Source organism: Podarcis muralis, chromosome 3 (genome assembly GCF_964188315.1).
Source record: "Podarcis muralis chromosome 3, rPodMur119.hap1.1, whole genome shotgun sequence".
In the NCBI taxonomy this organism is placed as follows: domain Eukaryota; kingdom Metazoa; phylum Chordata; class Lepidosauria; order Squamata; family Lacertidae; genus Podarcis; species Podarcis muralis.
The window spans coordinates 47,148,470-47,167,144 of record NC_135657.1 but is presented as its reverse complement, the minus strand read 5'-3'; the positions used below and the strand labels follow the sequence as shown (position 1 = coordinate 47,167,144).

The 18,675-nt window shown below is 41.4% G+C and overlaps 1 protein-coding gene across 1 annotated transcript in view; it reads left to right on the top strand.

Moving 5' to 3' along the window:
* Positions 1 to 18,675, top strand: part of DISC1 (DISC1 scaffold protein) — a 153,637-nt gene that overhangs the window by 108,927 nt on the left and 26,035 nt on the right. Inside the window, 2 exon segments of the mRNA XM_077925795.1 lie at positions 3,020 to 3,080; positions 15,316 to 15,586. Coding sequence (XP_077781921.1) covers positions 3,020 to 3,080; positions 15,316 to 15,586 — 332 coding nt within the window.

Genomic DNA, 18,675 nt, shown 5'->3' with positions numbered 1-18,675 from the left:
ATAGCCCATGCTGAGCTGTGGAGGATTAGAAGAATTAAGGGGAATGTCTGCCTCAGGTGTAAAGGCAGTACACAAGTTGGCTGTGGGACCAAGTCTTGAGGTTGTGCCCCTTCCAGACCTTGTAGAGAATCTTGAATGTAACTAGGGTCGTTTGTGTAAATGCCATGAAAAGTGGGTGGAGGTACATCATAAGGGAAGCCAGCTCATATTAATGTGTGAATGGGGAGGGTGTGTACATGCCCCACTCTTGGCCTGTGTGTGAATCGGTCTACAGTCCTGTTTCAGAAATTCTAATACCAGGAGGTATTTGAGGTCTAGTGGAGGGGAATGTCAGAATTGTAACTTGGACAGCTAGGGTGTAATTTTGGCTCTCTCTCTTCATATGAGGAGGTGGTACCGTATGTGCATTGTAGAACTGGTTTATTTCCTCTGTGTCTTACTTTGTAATTAAAATTGACTTTAAAAAGCACACTGATCTTCAGAGCAAGAGAGATAGAGACTGATTTTTAAATGTGAACAAATACAACTCTTCTGCCAATGTATTTTTAGTTCTTCTATATCATAGGGGTAGTTGAATTTCTTCTTTTACTGCTCAATTTAAACTTGAGATGGGATTCCATTGAAATATCATGTGAGTCAAAGTACAAGGATAGCGCAGAAGGGAAGTTAGTACAGAAGAGGCTTACCTAGTAGGATGGGGCCATTACACTAGCCTCCCAGTGGGTGGGTTGGTTACTGGGTGCGAGAAGGGAAGGGTTGAGTGGATGAGGAGGTCAGCATGGTTCACTCCTTCTGGAGCACCAGCCTCCCCTTCTGCTTACTGTGTAATTATCGCAATATTTACTTTTCATCTCCCTCCCACTTCCCTCTATAACAATTCTGCCTACAGCCACGTGTATGCATACCTGCAACTAAGGTAACAAGCATCTGTTGAAGTGGGCTGTAGCCCCATAATAATGTCACAACAGCCGGGTGCCTGTCCCCCTCTCTGCTGAGCAGTGGCAAGAGCCCATGGGGTCCCAGGCACACACACACACAGGGTCTGTGTCCTTTTGGAGAATGGAAGACCCAGTGGAGACTGTCGTGCTTTAAGAAATAGGGTTTATTCACCTATTTACACCTTCGGTCTGCATGTAGGGAGTCCAGATCTTATAGCATAGGCATTCCAAGAGGCAGCATTGTAAGCTGCCTGCAGCCAGGCTCTCGCAAGATGGATCTCTACCCTTCTTCCAACTTATTCTTCCCAGAAACCCCTTTTCCTGTCCCCTCAAACATACACCCCATCACATTGGTAACATCTCACTTCCCAATGGCCCATCAACACCTTTTGTCATGTGAACTGGTTTGCTGTTCACCCAGCCAGGCTGGTTTGCTTAAGCCAGTCCAGGAATTCCATGCCTGGCACAGTTCTGCAGTTTGTGCTTTAATCCATATCCTGATTAATAAAAATCCTAGTATTTATTCATTCCTAGGGTTTAGGGGGAACCCCCCCCCCCGATCTATAACAATAAATTTCTTCATCTTTAAAGTGCCTCAAGACTTGTGTTATTGTTGCTGCAAAAGATGAATATGGCTACTTCTCTAGTTTATATAACAACTTTTAAGATGCTAAGGGATGTTATGCAGATAAATCTCTGCAGTGTTTTAGTTCTAATAAAGATTGTGATAGCCTGGGCTACTGAAGTAGGTTTCATCCCATTTGAAAGATAATACTCAGTAGATGGGCCATCCTAGTAGATAAGCATTTAAAAGTGAAGAAACATCTTGGCTTGAGTACCTACTTCTCTCTGTGAACAGTACCTTTCCCTTTCCTTTCTCTGTTTTCACCCATAGTGTTCAGCAGCTGCCATATATATATATATATATATATATGCAGGTTTTGGTGTCCTCGGGTGTCTTCCCGTGTAAAAGTTGGGGTGTCTAGGCGACGTTTCGACGAGGTCTCACTCGTCATCTTCAGGCTGGTGCTTTCGGCTTCTTGTTACTGGAACAGAGCAGGATCTCAGTGTTTGAGTTCCTATAAATACTGTTGAGGAGGTGTGGTGTATAGCCTCCAATGTTCTGGGCCGAGAGGAAGTTCCCAGGCTAGTGTGCCTTTTCTTCTTTTGTTCCTTAATTGCTTGAGGGATATCTTGAGTGATTTCTTGAGTGATATCCTGAGTACCACTTAGGTGGGTCATTAGGTGTGGATTAGTTGCTAAAGCCTTTGTGTCTTGACCTCTTGAACTTTGTGAAGAGTTTTTCTGAGAAGATGGCTGTACTGCATTTATATGCTTTCGTAGATTTTCACGGGTACAGGAATGCAGGTTTTGGTGTCCTCGGGTATCTTCCCGTGTAAAAGTTGGGGTGTCTAGGCGACGTTTCGACGAGGTCTCACTCGTCATCTTCAGGCTGGTGCTTTCGGCTTCTTGTAGAAGCCGAAAGCACCAGCCTGAAGATGACGAGTGAGACCTCGTCGAAACGTCGCCTAGACACCCCAACTTTTACACGGGAAGATACCCGAGGACACCAAAACCTGCATATATATATATACATATATATAAATGCTCGGTCCCAGCGCCTGCCAACCTAGCAGTTCGAAAGCACCCCCGGGTGCAAGTAGATAAATAGGGACCGCTTACTGGCGGGAAGGTAAACTGCGTTTCCATGTGCTGCGCTGGCTCGCCAGATGCAGCTTTGTCACGCTGGCCACGTGACCCGGAAGTGTCTGCGGACAGCGCTGGCCCCCGGCCTCTTGAGTGAGATGGGCGCACAACCCTAGAGTCTGTCAAGACTGGCCCGTACGGGCAGGGGTACCTTTACCTATATATATATATATATATATATATGAGCTTTATTAAGTAAAATAGATTTGTTTAATTTCAGATTCATGGTTGTAGTCTGAAATTCAAAAGGAAGAAAGCCCAATTAAACTTTTGCTTTTCTATGATGCAAAAATAAGCAAAATTCTCTCTTCAAAATAATTGCTATAAAATACTGCCCCCCCCCAAATGACACAAACTTTGTTTTTGTCTTATAGAGAAGAAGTTGAAGGAAGATATTCTCAGGTACATGGAAGTGCTGGAGGAAAAACTGCAAAGGTAAAGGAAGGATGGGATCTTTAAAATATTTAGAAAATATATAATTTTTAATTTGTTACTTTATGCTGTACAATATCTCTGATGACTATTCTGTCTACTCCCCTAGCCCCACCACTATAATTCAAAGGACTGGTTTGGACTTAGAAGGCTTTTTGGGATAACATGTCTAATTATTGTAACTTTGTTTAGTTAATGGTTTCTTTTTAAAATATAAGAAATATGAAACTTGGTTTTCAAAAAATGGGTTGAAAGGTCAAAAGTCTCAAGATATTTCAGTGTAGTGTTCTATAAAATGTGAGGCCAGTCTCAGTGGAGGGATTTATTTATATATTTCTAAAAATATTTTTATATTGCTGTTCATTTTAAAAAAATCAGAGAGGTTTACAACAGTAATGCAGAAACAATCAATTAAAATCATATATTTTGGCTGGCTTATACGGAAACCACAAACCCTTTCTCTGTGAAGTAAAGATTGTGTAAAGGTAAAGGGACCCCTTACCATTAGGTCCAGTCATGACTGACTCTAGGGTTGCGGCGCTCATCTTGCTTTATTGGCTGAGGGAGCCAGCGTACAGCTTCCGGGTCATGTGGCCAGCATGACTAAGCCGCTTCTGGCGAACCAGAGCTGCACACGGAAACGCTGTTTTCCTTCCTGCCAGAGTGGTTCCTATTCATCTACTTGCACTTTTTGATGTGCTTTCAAACTGCTAGGTTGGCAGGAGCAGAGACTGAGCAACAGGAGCTCACCCCGTCGCGGGGATTCAAACCGCCGACCTTCTGATTGGCAAGTCCTAGGCTCTGTGGTTTAACCCACAGCGCCACCCACGTCCCATGAAAGATTGTGTACTATGCACCTAAAATGGTAGCCTTGTGAAATGAGTCTGGACTTGTGAGCTTGCCCTTCCTATCAGAAGCTTAAAGAATACTGCAAGCCAACCAGCTGTTTTTGCTCTCTACTTTTCTACTTTTCCCTTTTGTCTGCTTTTCTTCAGTTTTCACTGTACATTAATTTACATCAGGGAGGCTTGAGGATTGTTTTAATTATTCAGAGATGTGGACTATGTCACAGGTAGAATGGGACTTCAGGGCTGCAAGGCATTTCACACACATGACCAGAGAAACAAATGTAGATTGCTTCAGTGTTGAGGTGAAATGAGAGGGGGGTGGGGAACTGTGTGGAAATTGTTCTGATTCATAGCATCCAGGAAGCAGAGACAGCAAGCTTCTGGAGTTATTGAATCTCCATTTGAGACCACACCAAAACATCCTTGTCAGCTTGAGTGACATTATGCTGATTAAGAAAAGGAATAGGCATGGGGGAACACTTTTGGTTCACAGCACCAGTCTACATACATGGGTATTTCACTCTTCTGGCACTGATGCAGCCTTTGCCTTTAAATAGTGCATTTGCCTGTGATAAGGCCTGTGGCAGGCGGGTGGAGCTGGGCATGCCATCTGATACTGCCTGTTTTCCCTTTTAAGACAGCGTCAGCCTTGATGTGGAAGGGCTCTCCTTCCAATGTCACACTAGCAGAAGGTTGAAAAATGCCTGCTCTATTCCTTGTGAATGAGTATCCACATAACATCCGGTGGCAGAAAATCCTCCTATTGATCTTGCACATGGCATATTTCAGATAAACTTAGCCATGGCTCATTGGTTGTATCATATCATTAAGTAATTCCCTGTTTGATTATGAAGAACTTTGGAGATCATGAAGAATTCTCGTCTTTTTATTCCAGATCCAAAAATAGAAAGCAAGAAAACAATGTCATTGTTATGTTAATCCTTATTCAGAACATTTGCTTATTCCCCCCTCCTGAGCCGTTGCTGAGATTAATGTTTAATCTTCCAGCTTTGAAGAGCTCTGGTGTTTCCCTCAAGGCTTTGGTTGCCTCTTAAAAGGCTTATCGCTTGTTGTGTTACTCTTATAACAGGATAATCTAAGTATTTATGATTTCTAAAAAGTTCTTCAGATGCTACAGTATATAGTTTCGAAGGGCCTAGACTCTGTAATGAAACATGTGTCTTTATAGGAAAGTCACCATGCAAGTCCTGACTCTCCCATCACCCTCATCCAGCAAAGCGGTGGTCAGGGATGATGGGAGTTGTAAGCCAGCAACATTTGGAAGGCAGCAAGCTCCCTAATATTGATTTATGCTTAGTAGCATGGTGTCCTCTCATCTAAATCACACTGAGGGTCATCTAGTCCAACCTCTAGAAATGGAGGAATCTCAACTAGATCATACATGAGAGAGGACCATTCAACCTCTTTCCTCTTCAATTTCATCCTGCTTTTGGGAGACAGTGGTGGAGGAGAGGGTGGGGAAGCACCTGGCCCTTCACTTGCCTGACCGGCCTCGTCTGTCAAGCCGTCCTATGCTCTATTCTCCAGTTCTTAAGCTTTCCCTGCATCTGACTCTTGCTTCCTGGTTGTACAGGACCCCACAAATCACTGGGCCCCTCTCCCAAGTCAAACTCCAGTACCCGTCAGTGTCTTCCCAGTCCCACACCACTCCATTTTAAGTCTTGCAAGACGAATTAAATGCTACCCTCAATAACATTTAGGACAGGGAGGTGTAAATTCAAAGATGATGATGATGATAATTAATAATAGTTGCGTCCAAGCCATTCCTAACTCGAAGACAGCAACAAGAATATTACATACCACAGAGAGATCAGTATCCACTCTATATTCTGTAATAGCATTCTATTATATCTCACAGGCCACATGGTGATTCGTCCAAAATCCCTTATCACAGTTGCCTCAGGCTCCAAACTACTTTTTTATTTGTGTCAGTCACCATAAATATCACTTCTTTTTTTGAGCTGAAGAATTTAATGTGATTATGCTGTACTCCAAATCTCAAAGAGAGAAAGCAGGCAGAGGAGGGAGCGGGGCACATTTAGTCGCTCTTCTTAATTCCCAGATAGAAATCTTACAATTATTTAGGGGGATGCCATTCTTTGAAGGATGATAACTATTGACAACGCACAAAGGAGCCTTACTTGTTTATTCTGTTTTAGAATTTGGAAAGTGGGAGTATAAATGAATACGGGGTTTAATACGCTCCAACGCTGTGATATACATTTGCATTGCTGCTAAAGAGTGACAGTGATACAGTACCCTGGAGCTTTGAAAATGAATACCCCCCCCCCCCCCCCCGCTTTAACTGATTCCTCACTATTTGTCTTCATTATTTCTATTCAACTTCATCTTTGTTTAATTTAACAAGTGCACTTGTCAGTTCATGAGGATGTGGCAACAGTGCTGAATTTTGAAACAAGATGGTGTGTGTAAGGCATAAGGGGTGTAATTTTTTTCAAGAGAGCTTACATTCAAATTTATGAAATGGGCACTCATTTTGGTTACATGGTATCTTTTACTTAATCTTGTATTTCTCTAAATGATTAAAGGGGCCATGGCTAAATGGTTGAGCAGTTGGAACTTATGAGACGTCACATTTGACAGTCCGGCATCCCTTGTTAATGGTTCCTCGGTAGCGGAATCAGAAGAGACATCTGCCTTAGCCCCAAGAGAACTCTGTTACAGTTGACAGTAGTGGGCCATTGAAATAGCCAGCATATGGTGGTTCCCTGTATTACTTGGATGCTTTAAGGAGCCACAGTTAATTTAATTAGTTTGAAATAAATCTGATTAACCCAGGAGACCCCCAGTTTGGCTACCCTCCTTTTTTGCAAGCAGTTTCTGCAACTCTTTGTCTCTTTTGAACTGCATGGAACATTACCAGCAAAGATTGCAGTGCGCCTTATTCACTAGTAAGGCCCAATTTTGTTCCCAATTTTGTTCTTACATGAATAGTTCTTTTTTCATGCATTCCTGTTCTGGGGAAGAGCACCCTATTTTGGGAACTGTACCAGCTTTGTCTGTTCTTGACATCTATAGAAGTGATTTTTGCAAGAGGTTGCTGTTTGGGTATGCCACTTATGCCACACATAGTACATGTGGTTAATCATCCCAGTCAGTTCAAGTAATGGAATGAGTATAAAACTCTATCATGGCAAGCCTGGATATCATATTCCTGGCAAAACATGCTGTTGCTGGTGAACGAGGCAGCAGTAGTGGGACTACTAGGGCCAGACTGCCAGGAGCAGTTCTGAGGTCCTCACCTCTAACTCCCTTTGTGTCCACTATCTTTCATTCCCCAGAGTGGCTCCAATCCAACATGGGCCCAGAAGTGCTCTGAGAACCAAAGGAGTGGACTCTTCAGATGTTGTGTGGGCTGCCACTACCTGATAAGGAGGGAAGGGATTGACTGAGCAGATGGTGGAGAAGAGTCCCATCCTTTTTCTAACCTTTCTTCAAAACCTTTTTAGAAGACAATAAGCAAACTGGAGGCAGTACACTGACAACATGCATGAGGAAGTAAAGGGTCTGTTCCCAACAGGGAACAATTTTGCTCTGGTTTCCTCAAACCTGGGACTCCCACTGGCCTGCAGAGATCTAGTCTTGGGTGCAGGAGCTGACAGAACCTTAGCGGACAGAAGTGGATAGGGCCATCTAATTACCTTTGGCCTCAACATCAAGGGCTACCTTTGCCAATAACCTCCATGCTTTTGGAAACTTGTACCAACAGTGGGGTAGCTTCAGCCTGGCTGATGCAATCTTTCAATATTTTTAGGTACTTAGTTTTCATTTTGGGGGTTAGGTGTGACCTTAATCTTTCATTCCGAGGCTACAGGGGGTCCCTGACCTTTGTGCAGAGTTTCAGGTACACAGGTTAATTGAAGGACAGGCTAGACTGAACATGGGAGTCCTCCAGACATTGTGAGATCTACAACAACCTTTTGCCTCTTAGAATGGTAGGTGGATGGGGCCATCTCTCTCCAACTCCTACAGTTACTGCCCAACCCAGAAGACTTTGCAGGGTGGAGCAAAGGACTGCAAGCCTCTTGTTTATTAATGAATTTAGTTCTGCCAGTGTTAGATATTCACGAATACTGCGCTGGCATCATTGATTCTTTGAAAAATAAAGAAAGAGCACAGGAAAGCATCTCAGAGCTAGAAAATCTATACAGCTTATACATTCTTGGCAATGATACAGGTTTTTTAAAATCAATATAAGAAGTCAGTTTTTTGGACTCATTGTCCTTCACAGTGCCCTTTGAAATTTATGAAGTAGCAATGCACAACACCCCAGTTTTTGTTTAACTTTGTATTATTTAAAATTGGCCCAAGGTTAGCTTTATTCAGGCTACTGAGTTGAGCTTTGTTCTCTTTTATCTTTGGTTTTTGATCTCCTAAGAAATACTGATTACTTAAGACGATAGTGCTTTGGGAAGTGAATTTATTCTCATTTGTGAAACCCAAGTACAGTGGTACCTCGGTTTAAGAACAGTCCTGTTTATGAACGATTTGTTTTATGAACTCTGCAAAACTGGAAGTAGTGTTCCAGTTTGAGACCTCGGTCTAAGAATGGAATCTGAATGATGGAAGGGCACTGGTGGTGGGAGGCCTCATGAGGGAAAGCGTGCCTCAGTTTAAGAATGGTTTCAGTTTAAGAACGGACTTCCAGAATGGATTAAGTTCGTAAACCGAGGTACCACTGTATGTTTTTTCTCCCTTATGTCATTGCGAAGATCCAAAGTGCTGCAGAGTGGCACCTGACATTTCCCCTTCTTGCATGAGATATACCAAATTCGTAACACATAGTTCTGGGTGAAAGGGCACATTTTTAGGGAATGCAGCAGTATCCAGCAATACACAGGATGCATGAGTGAGGCATGCTGCTGCTGCAAAATGCTGGAAAATTTGCACAAAGTTGAAGGGCCAACTGTATCCAGCTGTACCCAGTCAAAGAATTGTAGGGTGCCTAGGCTTGGTTCCAAGCTAAGGGCTGTTAGAACTGTTTCAGCTATCACTGCATTAACTTTAGCAAATAATATGGCTGCTGGGCAGATAGCTTCTGGACTCCAGGCGTAGCTGGGCTTTGCAGAGTATGAAAAGCCAGGGCGCATCAACGCAGCACACTGCAACACTATGCATTGATGGTATTCTGCACACCTTCATCCCAGGAATTAAATGATACATACTTGAACTTTTGGAGCTTGTCAGAGGAACTACAGTCGTACCTTGGTTCTTGAATGCCGTGGTACTCATATGTTTTGGCTCCCAAATGCTGAAAACCCAGAAGTAAGTGTTCCGGTTTTCGAACATTCTTTGGAAGCCAAATGTCCAACGCAGATTCCGCTTGAGTGCAGGAAGCTCCTGCAGCCAATTGGAAGCCGCGCTTTGGTTTTTGAACATTTTCGGAAGTCGGATAGACTTCCGGAATGGATTACGTTTGAGAACCAAGGTATGACTGTATAGGTAAACAAAGCTGTGTTAATGATCTCGTGCTAACCTTATGTTAGAAAAAATCCCATCTCTTACAGCCCTGTTGCAAAATTATTTACAGTATAGTGTTTTGTGGAGAGGGAAAAGAATCCCACACATCAGAAGTAGGAAATTGAATCTGGCAGGCCAGAGCCTTACCTCCCTTACTCTTCACGTGTCAATTTAGAGAGGTGGGCAGGGCTCCCTGACATTATTATAATATCAGGCAATAGCTTCAGAGGGGTTTGCTCTAACTGTTGATTGGTGGTTACACCAAGTCCCTTTGAAGATGTACTTTGGATTCAAACCATGCCTACATTTTTCCTCTGCAAACCAGCAAGTTTTCTGGAAACAAAAAATGTCCACTTGCAGGTATGGTTTGAATGCGAACTACACCTGCAAAGGGACTTCAAAGGGACTTACTGTAATCTCCAGTCAGCTAATTGGTGGATGCAGAAAGCCTCTTTGAAGGCACACCAACGGAAACTCCCCAGTGCAGCCAATCCTAGTGTGGTTCACTTTCAGCTGGTTGGTGCCATCAGTGATCCAAAGAACAACTGGGAGCTCACTTTAAACTCCCATCAGTGTCTTTGTGACTGTGTTCTGATGTCAGGTGTGAGGCACATGGGTGTGGTGTGGGGGGAAACAGTCCCAAGGGCTAAATTGGGACCCATGCCCTGCCTAGTTAGGCCCACAGGTTAGAGATCGTCTCACCTGTGCTTTATGCTAATGGAAAACTCTTTCTCAGAGTGATTATTCTTATGTGGCCAAAACTGTACGGTCCACAGACAAGAGGGAGAAATCAGCAGATGTGAGAGAGTTCCAAAGTTTCAGAAGTACAACAATGCTTAGCAGCCACAGAACAATAACTGTCTGTGAGGGAGCAGAAAATGGGGTGGGAGAGTTGCATGGAATATCCTGGAAAAGGGCATGATGCACTGGGTGGCCAGAACTCTGGACAGGAACATTCCATTCTGCAACATTTTGTTGCAGGTCTTACTTGTACTTCTTTTACTAGATATGGGAGCATTAGAATAGCTCTCTGTGCAACAAATTCTGTACATTATACACCAGATAATATCCCTTTAAAAAGATACAGTGTTTAAAATAAACCAATTAGAAAGTAAGCTCTTACAAGGCTCCTTGCTGCTTTCCTTGTCAATTAGTTAATTTCTTTCCTTTGACAAGTCAGCTCTGCAAGCTTATCTTCATCACCTTAGAAAGAAATCAAAGGAAAAACAATCAGCTACAGCAGTCTGTCATTTTGTGTTTCCCATGGAGATAATTTAACTATAACACAGTGACATTGAACATTGATAGGAAAATGACAGGCCATGATTAAAGTTTTGTCCTAGATGAAATGAATGTCTGGCAGATGAAAAGAATACATAAAACCCCAACCTAATTCCCATCCCTGACTCTTGCTCAAATGCTTTTTTATGACTGTTATTGCCTAGTATTATGTGGTATGTTGTTTTTAATAACCATAATCAAGCATCCATTATTGGTTTTCAGCAATAGAAAAATTGTTCTTTCCCCTATATTTTCTCAAACGGCCTTACAGAGTATAAAGAGTGGTTACATAATTTGTACTCTCACATAAAATGCAAGGAGTTTGTTCTGCCCTCAAGCAAGATATTGATGTCAGGGTGTGTGTCCCCCTTTCTTTTAAGGGAAAGAGAAAGGAATAATTTTGTCATGCTATTTTTAGAGTTCGGTGTAAATTTCAGCAATTAGGCATTGTATTCTGTGGGTGCAGATGTAATTGTTTATTCTAGGCTGTGAAACTGAAGATACTAATTGTTGATATGTAAGATTTAGTGAAGGAATAAGGCATGGTCAGACAACCAATATACATTTTCAAAACAATATATGTAAACAATTTCTTTTACAATAAAGCATTGTTTTCAATTAGCTTTGTTGAATCCATGTGCGGATTCTGCTACTTACATGCATGTGAGAACAACAGATTTTGTTGACGTGTTGAAATGGCTCACACTGATCCTAAGTGTGTTGCCCCCATCTGCACAAAGTGTTTCTCCACTAGTGGTTCCATTCACTTTAACGAAAATGGCAGCTCTGGTCAAGCTTCCTTTTGTTGTTCCCTCCACTGAAGTGTATATGGAGTGAGTGGAGAACCTCCACATAAGCCATGGAGGCACAGAAAGGGATTGCAATATGATGACTGATGCATCAGCCAAGCACCTCTTGGCACAAAAGCTTTCCTTCTTGTTCTAGAAGAAGAAGAAATCATGTGCACATTTGAGAATGCCTGCTTGTGAATTGGTTCTAAAGTAGCGTTATTCTGCAGAAGCAATACTTGTTAATTTTAATGGAGCTGACTCAGTGTGGGCATCACTTGCACAGCCCTAAATCGGTCCTTGGGTAGTGTGTGTGTGTGTCTCAACACTTCTCAAGAGTGTTTCTGATTGTAGCCCGTTTAATTTCTCACTTCCTATTGCTTCACCACCACCATCATCATCATTATTTAATTTGCATGTAGCCTTTCCATAATTAAAGCCATACTCAATGCAATTTAGAACATGCAAATATTTACATAATATTTACCATCTGGGCTGTGATACCGCCCTTGAATCCCAGAGGCAAAGGCTCTGGGACATATCACATAGTGATCTCTGATCTCAATCTCATGTTATCTGTGGCCCATTAGCAGTAGGAATTCACTATGGGTTTGAGTTTCAGACACGTGCATATCTTATGATCAAGATAGGGAACTATTGATTAAACCACTATAGTGGTACCTTGGGTTACATACGCTTCAGGTTACAGACTCCGCTAACCCAGAAATAGTACATCGGATTAAGAACTTTGCTTCAGGATGAGAACAGAAATCGTACTCCGGCAGTGCAGCAGCAGCAAGAGGCCCGATTAGCTAAAGTGGTCCTTCAGGTTAAGAACAGGTTCAGGTTAAGTACAGACCTCTGGAACGAATTAAGTACTTAACCCGAGGTACCACTGTATTGGCAAATTGGCAAATTGGTCAGTCTGAAGCCTACTATATCAAATATCTTCTGGACGACAAGTCTAATGATATCACATTGGCTGTGGCAAAGTTTCTTTTAATAGTCATACGAATCAAAGAGTAACATACCCATGACTAAACAAATAACGCTTTGGTCTTTCTTCCCTGGGAGGTTGTCTGTATGAATCTGTATTTAATTTTGAATCCATGTTATGGGTCGTTGGACCTCAATAAAGATTATTATTCTTATTCTTATTCTTATTATTAAAAATATATAACAAAAGTAGTCAAAAATAATAAATCACATCAAAAAGTACACAACCATAACTGAATGATTTTCACACAAATCATAAGATCTAAAAACAATGATATAAAATAACAGCCCCCCAAACAGTACCCCAAACAATACTCCAACTCAAGAGTCTGTTCAGCAGTCTCAGCTTTTGTAGCTGGAGTTGGTCAAGGCACTGCCCTCCCAGGCAAGGTGGAATAGTCCAGCAATGCTGGGAGCAGCTCTTCCAGGACTCAGAGCCAATTGACTTCTATGGCAGAAAAACGCATAAACATGCATAGGGCTGGATACTTATCTACTTGTATGATATTAATGACTGTAGACATTTGGGATAGGGAATATGGAAATCAATTATGCAATAGAGAAATGAAAGCTAAATTTTTAAAAAGTTAGATTATGTAAAAGCAAAGTCCATAAAATTTCCTCTTTGAAAGATTTCTAAGTGTCAGAAGATGGCTACTGTAACATGAGCATGCTAGTGTTAAATTCTCAAAGAAAGTAGGAGTTAAATGTTGAACTTACTTTAAGTTCCAGTTATTACACTTTTAGTGTAATCTCTGGCCTTTACTGACCCACAGACTAAAGCAGATTATAGTAACCATAAAACTAGTAACACACAGCAAGAGTTGCATTTTGTTTACCAGTTACATACAATTTTATCAACTAATTTGTCCCAGAAATGCTGAGGCATACCTTCGAAAATCAATATTTAATTGTACAGCCGTTATGAAATACATTTATAACAATAGTATTGTGCAGGGTTTTTTGACTTCCAAAATTAATCTCATTATACTAAAGAATATGCTGGGTTAATCTGTTTCCCCCCACTGCTGTATACTTTCATACCACATATACATATACATTTATATCACAAAGCTTTTTACAAGATGATAAAAGAATCCAATTAAAAGTTCTGACAAGTAAACCATTTTTAAGACGAATGTATGCTGTATAATTTAGATCTAATCATCAAAGCCAATTATGAAGCACAATAAAATGTGTTTTGATGCACTGCTTTTCATTTTAATATAACTTCAATTTTTAAAATTTGAAATATTTAAACTATAAGGAATATTGCAGGACAAATAGATGCTCTGGGAAGAATTTTGCTAAAAATAATAAATCATATAATGGAAGAAACCTGTACAATAGATTAGACAGCACCAACATCATGAATAAAACAGGATTTTCTGTGCATATCTTGCATCCCTATTTGCCGCATGTATGCACCTCTCACGCACCTGCTCTTGTGAATTTACTTTCATCAACCAGTCTGATCAGCATGTCAAATAATAGTGAGCAAAGTTTGATGCAAATAACATTTCACTATTGGAAAAGTTGAATCCCCTTTTAGTTATTAGCCGATCTGTCAAAATAACTAAGCAACTATGCTCCATTTTACAAGGGAAGTTTATACAAAAACCTTCACATAGAAGCCTAGAAGGCTTCCTTAAATTGAATCAGACCATGGGTCTATCTAGCTCAGTGTTATTTTTGCTGACTGGCTGTAGCCTTCCAGGATTTCAGAAAGGGTTCCGAGTTAAATATTTAAGTATTGATCAGCTAGAATATAGACAACTAATAAGGGACTCTGCTCAATAATGTCCTCATTTCTGTGATCCCACTGGGATTAAGTCAGTGATTTGGAGAGCTCAAGCTGCATACCAACTTTAAATGAAGGGCCTTACAGACTCACAGTAGCAATGCAGTGGTTCTTTTTCTAAACCAGAGTTACTCAACACAGGCAAACCCAAAATAGTATCATCTGAATTCTTCTTGGGGACATATGTTTATTTATATCTGCTTCATATCAGAAAAAGAATTGTACTAAAGAATTGAGAATTACTAAGCCATATAATCAGCATATCCCAAAAGAAAATAAAGCTTAAACCAAGTGTTGGATTGAAACATATAATTGTGTTCCTTGGTTTTAAAGCACTTTGTGTTCATCACAGGTTCAATGTGAGGAAATTAAATTATGCTATAAATAGCAAGTTTGGGCTGCAATCTCATGTACTTCTAAGCTTCCCTAATTCCTGAGTCTGCTGTCCAATGACTCCATGGAGCCAGAAGTCTATGGTACTTTCACAGACACAACTGTGCACAGACCTGCCTAATCCTGCAGATACAGTGTGCACAGAGGGACTCCAGTGTGCACATAGAGCTCTATACAAGCAGGGACTGGCCCATGCTTTGCATACATACCCCAAGACTGAAGTGAAAGACCCTGCTTCTGTGTATCACTGGACCACCTCCATTGAGTGGGCAGGAAGAAATTGAATTGGGCCATTTTAGACTACTGTGCAGCTTGATTGGCTACTGTGAATGAATGAGACACAGAATTCTTAAGATAGCTGTAGATTCTGGAGGACAAACCAGAACCTCCACAACCTTACAAGCAGCAGAGAACATCATCCTATTGCAGGGTCCCCCTTGACATCTATCAGTTACTATTTTCAAAAAAAGAAAGAAAAAGAAATTTGCCAAACCGGTTTTTGAGAACTATTGTTTTATTTTATCTTGGTAAAAATACAAAACAAAACAAGAGATTCCCAAAGCATTACATAAGAGATGAACTCTTGTCTCCGAACAAAGTTCTTATTTTCTTTCTGGCTTTTATTTCAGCTGTGGGAGCCAGCTTCTTGAAAGAGTGTGGGAAGTTGACTTAGAGGCCTGTCAACTGTTGATCCGAGGGTTTCAGCTGAAAGAAGGTGGTTGTTGTGTTTCCGAGGGAGAAGAGAGCCAAACAGATGAAGTGGAGGATACTGCTGATGCCTCTTTGAGCACCAACCGGGAACAATCAAAACACTTTCCAGTTCAAGATTCCAAGTGGAGTACTCTCCAGCGCTCTGTTATCCAAAGCAAACACCAGAGTACACACTGGGAACTGAAAGAGGTATCATGTTGGTTTTTTGCTCTGTTTGCTTTTCAGTTTGTTTTCCACTGATGTCATTCTTTTCGTTTTTTGACAGGAGTTTCACTTGGGCTTAAATGTTAGCAGCTCTGGTAAAGAGAAATGTATGCTTGGAGTCTGATGATGAAGCCCAAAGGGACTGTGTCGCACATTACCAGTCTCCTGCATGGAAGATCACAGTGCATGGGACAATTCTACTAACCAGTAACCAGTTCCATGTGTTGAGATTTACCAAAGATAGGAAGCAGCTTCAGTGTAGGAGTTAAGAAGTGGTCATTAGGACCCAAAACTACACATGACAATGATAATGTTCCTTGAATGAATGCAGAAATAGCCAGCAGAGTCCCCCACACCACCCCCAAGCTGGGATCCTGGGGTGGGAAATATGGAGGCTTGAGCTCTTTGCCTCCACTGCAGTCCTGATCCCGATTGGAGACCCTGCCCCTGCACTTTGCATGGGAGAGGAAACTTCTCAGTGAAGTGAATGCAAGTCATTTTTGGCCCATGAAAACTGTGGGTGTTGGGGGTCCACTCAGGGACTGCAACAGAAGAGGCGATAAATCCTCCCTATTTCTTAACCATATCTGGATTTCACTCCCCCAAAACACAGTGCCTATTTCTGTAAGAAAAATAGAAATACAAAAAGTAGGATGGACAAAACTGTCTGTTTCAGTTTCTCGCATTCTCATTTTTTCCAATCTTAAGTTTAGTTCTCCATACTTCTGCATTAATTTGTGATTTTTTATTTTTTTAAAAAGTCATCATGAAAATCCATCAGCATTTCAATGCATATTTCTCCTAATATAAACAATTTTGCAATGCAATTTAGCCTAAAACAACAGAAGTTTGTTTGTGATTTTTAATAATCTACACATTTTATGAATACTACTCTCCAGTAGTATTTGTTCACCTTGCTTGACAAGAGAAATTCATTTCAAAACTTGGAGAAGTGTGGAAGGCTAGGTTTAAGTTCTCATTTTGAAAAGTTCAAATTAGGCAGGTTCACCTAGAACAGGCTTCCTCAACCTCGGCCCTCCAGATGTTTTGAGACTACAATTCCCATCATCCCTGACTACCGATCCTGCTATCTAGGGATCATGGGAGTTGTAGACAAAAAAACATTTGGAGTGCCGAGGTTGAGGAAGCCTGACCTAGAACGTACCTCCTTTATCCTATATTAGTATCAGCACTTTCCCTCTTTTCCACCTACTTGCCTGTGTGTTTGTGTGAATATGTTAAACCCCACATCTAGTAAATGGAGAAAATGCAGAAAATCATAATGGTTATAAATGAATCTGTTTATGTCCCCTTGACACTCTGATGCATGCATAAGACTTAATTTGAGCCAGGCTGGCTGGTTCTTTATCATAAGAACTATTCAATCTCCTTTGGCAAGGCACGCCATCTGAGGCCTAAACATTAGTCCTCAGCCATGCAGGCGGGGGCGGGGGGAATTTGACCTTGCAGTTCTGTGATGGGAGAGAATTGTGAAAGGCAGAGCTAAAACGTCTAAAACCAGTGCACAAAGCAGAGTTCAGAAAGCCCTTCATCTAGCAAGCCTTCTGTGACACCCCAACCCCCAAATAACCAAAGGCAGAAAACATTGTCAGTGTGAGAGACAGCACAAAATAAAACAAAAAAATAAAATCCTTCCAGTAGCACCTTAAAGACCAACTAAGTTAGTTCTTCCCACAGCTATCTGCCCATCACCCATTCCCACCACCCTTCTGAGTAATACCCCTCCCCACCTTCTCACTATATAGAAGGATCTGGCAACTTCTGTTTCAGTGTATCTGAAGAAGTGTGCATGCACACGAAAGCTCATACCAAGAACTAACTTAGTTGGTCTTTAAGGTGCTACTGGAAGGATTTTTGTTTTGTTTTGACTATGGCAGACCAACACGGCTACCTATCTGTAACTAGCACAAAATAAGCAATGGTGGCTACAGCAAGAGGATCAAGGACCACGAGGTTCTCATTGCCTATAGTTCCTAACCTTCAAAAAAGCAGGCGAGGGAAGAAAGCTAATATACCTGATTCCAGTGCCAAGCACAGAAGATTGTGACCACTTTCTCAGTGCTGAATAGAAGAATTCTCAAGAAGTACATCTTTCTCATTAATCTTTCCACTCCATGAAGTGGAAGTCCCAAAGCAGTCCATCATTCCTGGCTGTGGTGAATATGCTTTCTTTGTATTTGGTCATACACCACTTACTATTTCTTTGCAGCCACACTCTCCTTCCAAAGATGGATTCTGTGGAGCTGCAGCATTTCATTTTATGGTGTCTCATGAAGCTAGAGGCCATACATAACCTGCATTCTACTGGGGAACATTTGTGTGCCCTGATAGTATGAGTCCTCTAAGTACCACTTCTTTCAAGATATAGTCTGAATCTATATTATGCTTCATCCCCTAGTAAGGTGGACCTCAACTTACTTTTTCTGCACAGCAACAGTTCCTTGAATGACACTAAAAGCTCAGGGAGGCCTGAAACATGTTCCAGGTACTAGTTCAATACTGTTTTGTTCCACAGTCCTCTGTGGTTTGTTAGTATCAAACAGAAAGGGAATGATAACCCAGGACAGTTGAAATTGCCTATTTATCTGTGGAAGTATGTGATGGAGTACTGATTTCAGCATTCTAGATTCTGCCTGCCTTTGCAGTAGCTGTTAGCGCCACGGGCAAAAAACATGCACCCATGTATGCTGCATTATCATTAATGGCATTCTAAGAGGCAAGTATTTAGAATCAGATTTACAAATCACTGTGGAAACCGATGATCACAATCTTATCTATCTGATTTGATTCTGTGAGGATTCTGCAGAGTCTTCATATATTGGTAAGAATGAGTAGGAGCGAAAAGGAAACTTCCTCTGTTTTGAGCCTATAGGGTTTATTAGGTGATATCCAATGGTGCACATCGGCACTTTTGCTTTCTCTTTTCCCCTTCCAGCCTTCTGTGCTCCGGCAGTAGCATGCAAAAATCTGTTAAGGAAGACATTGGGAACTGATTAACATTACATCAAGTGATAGAAGTTAGCTGTTCTTTAATTTAGTACTTTAATTATACT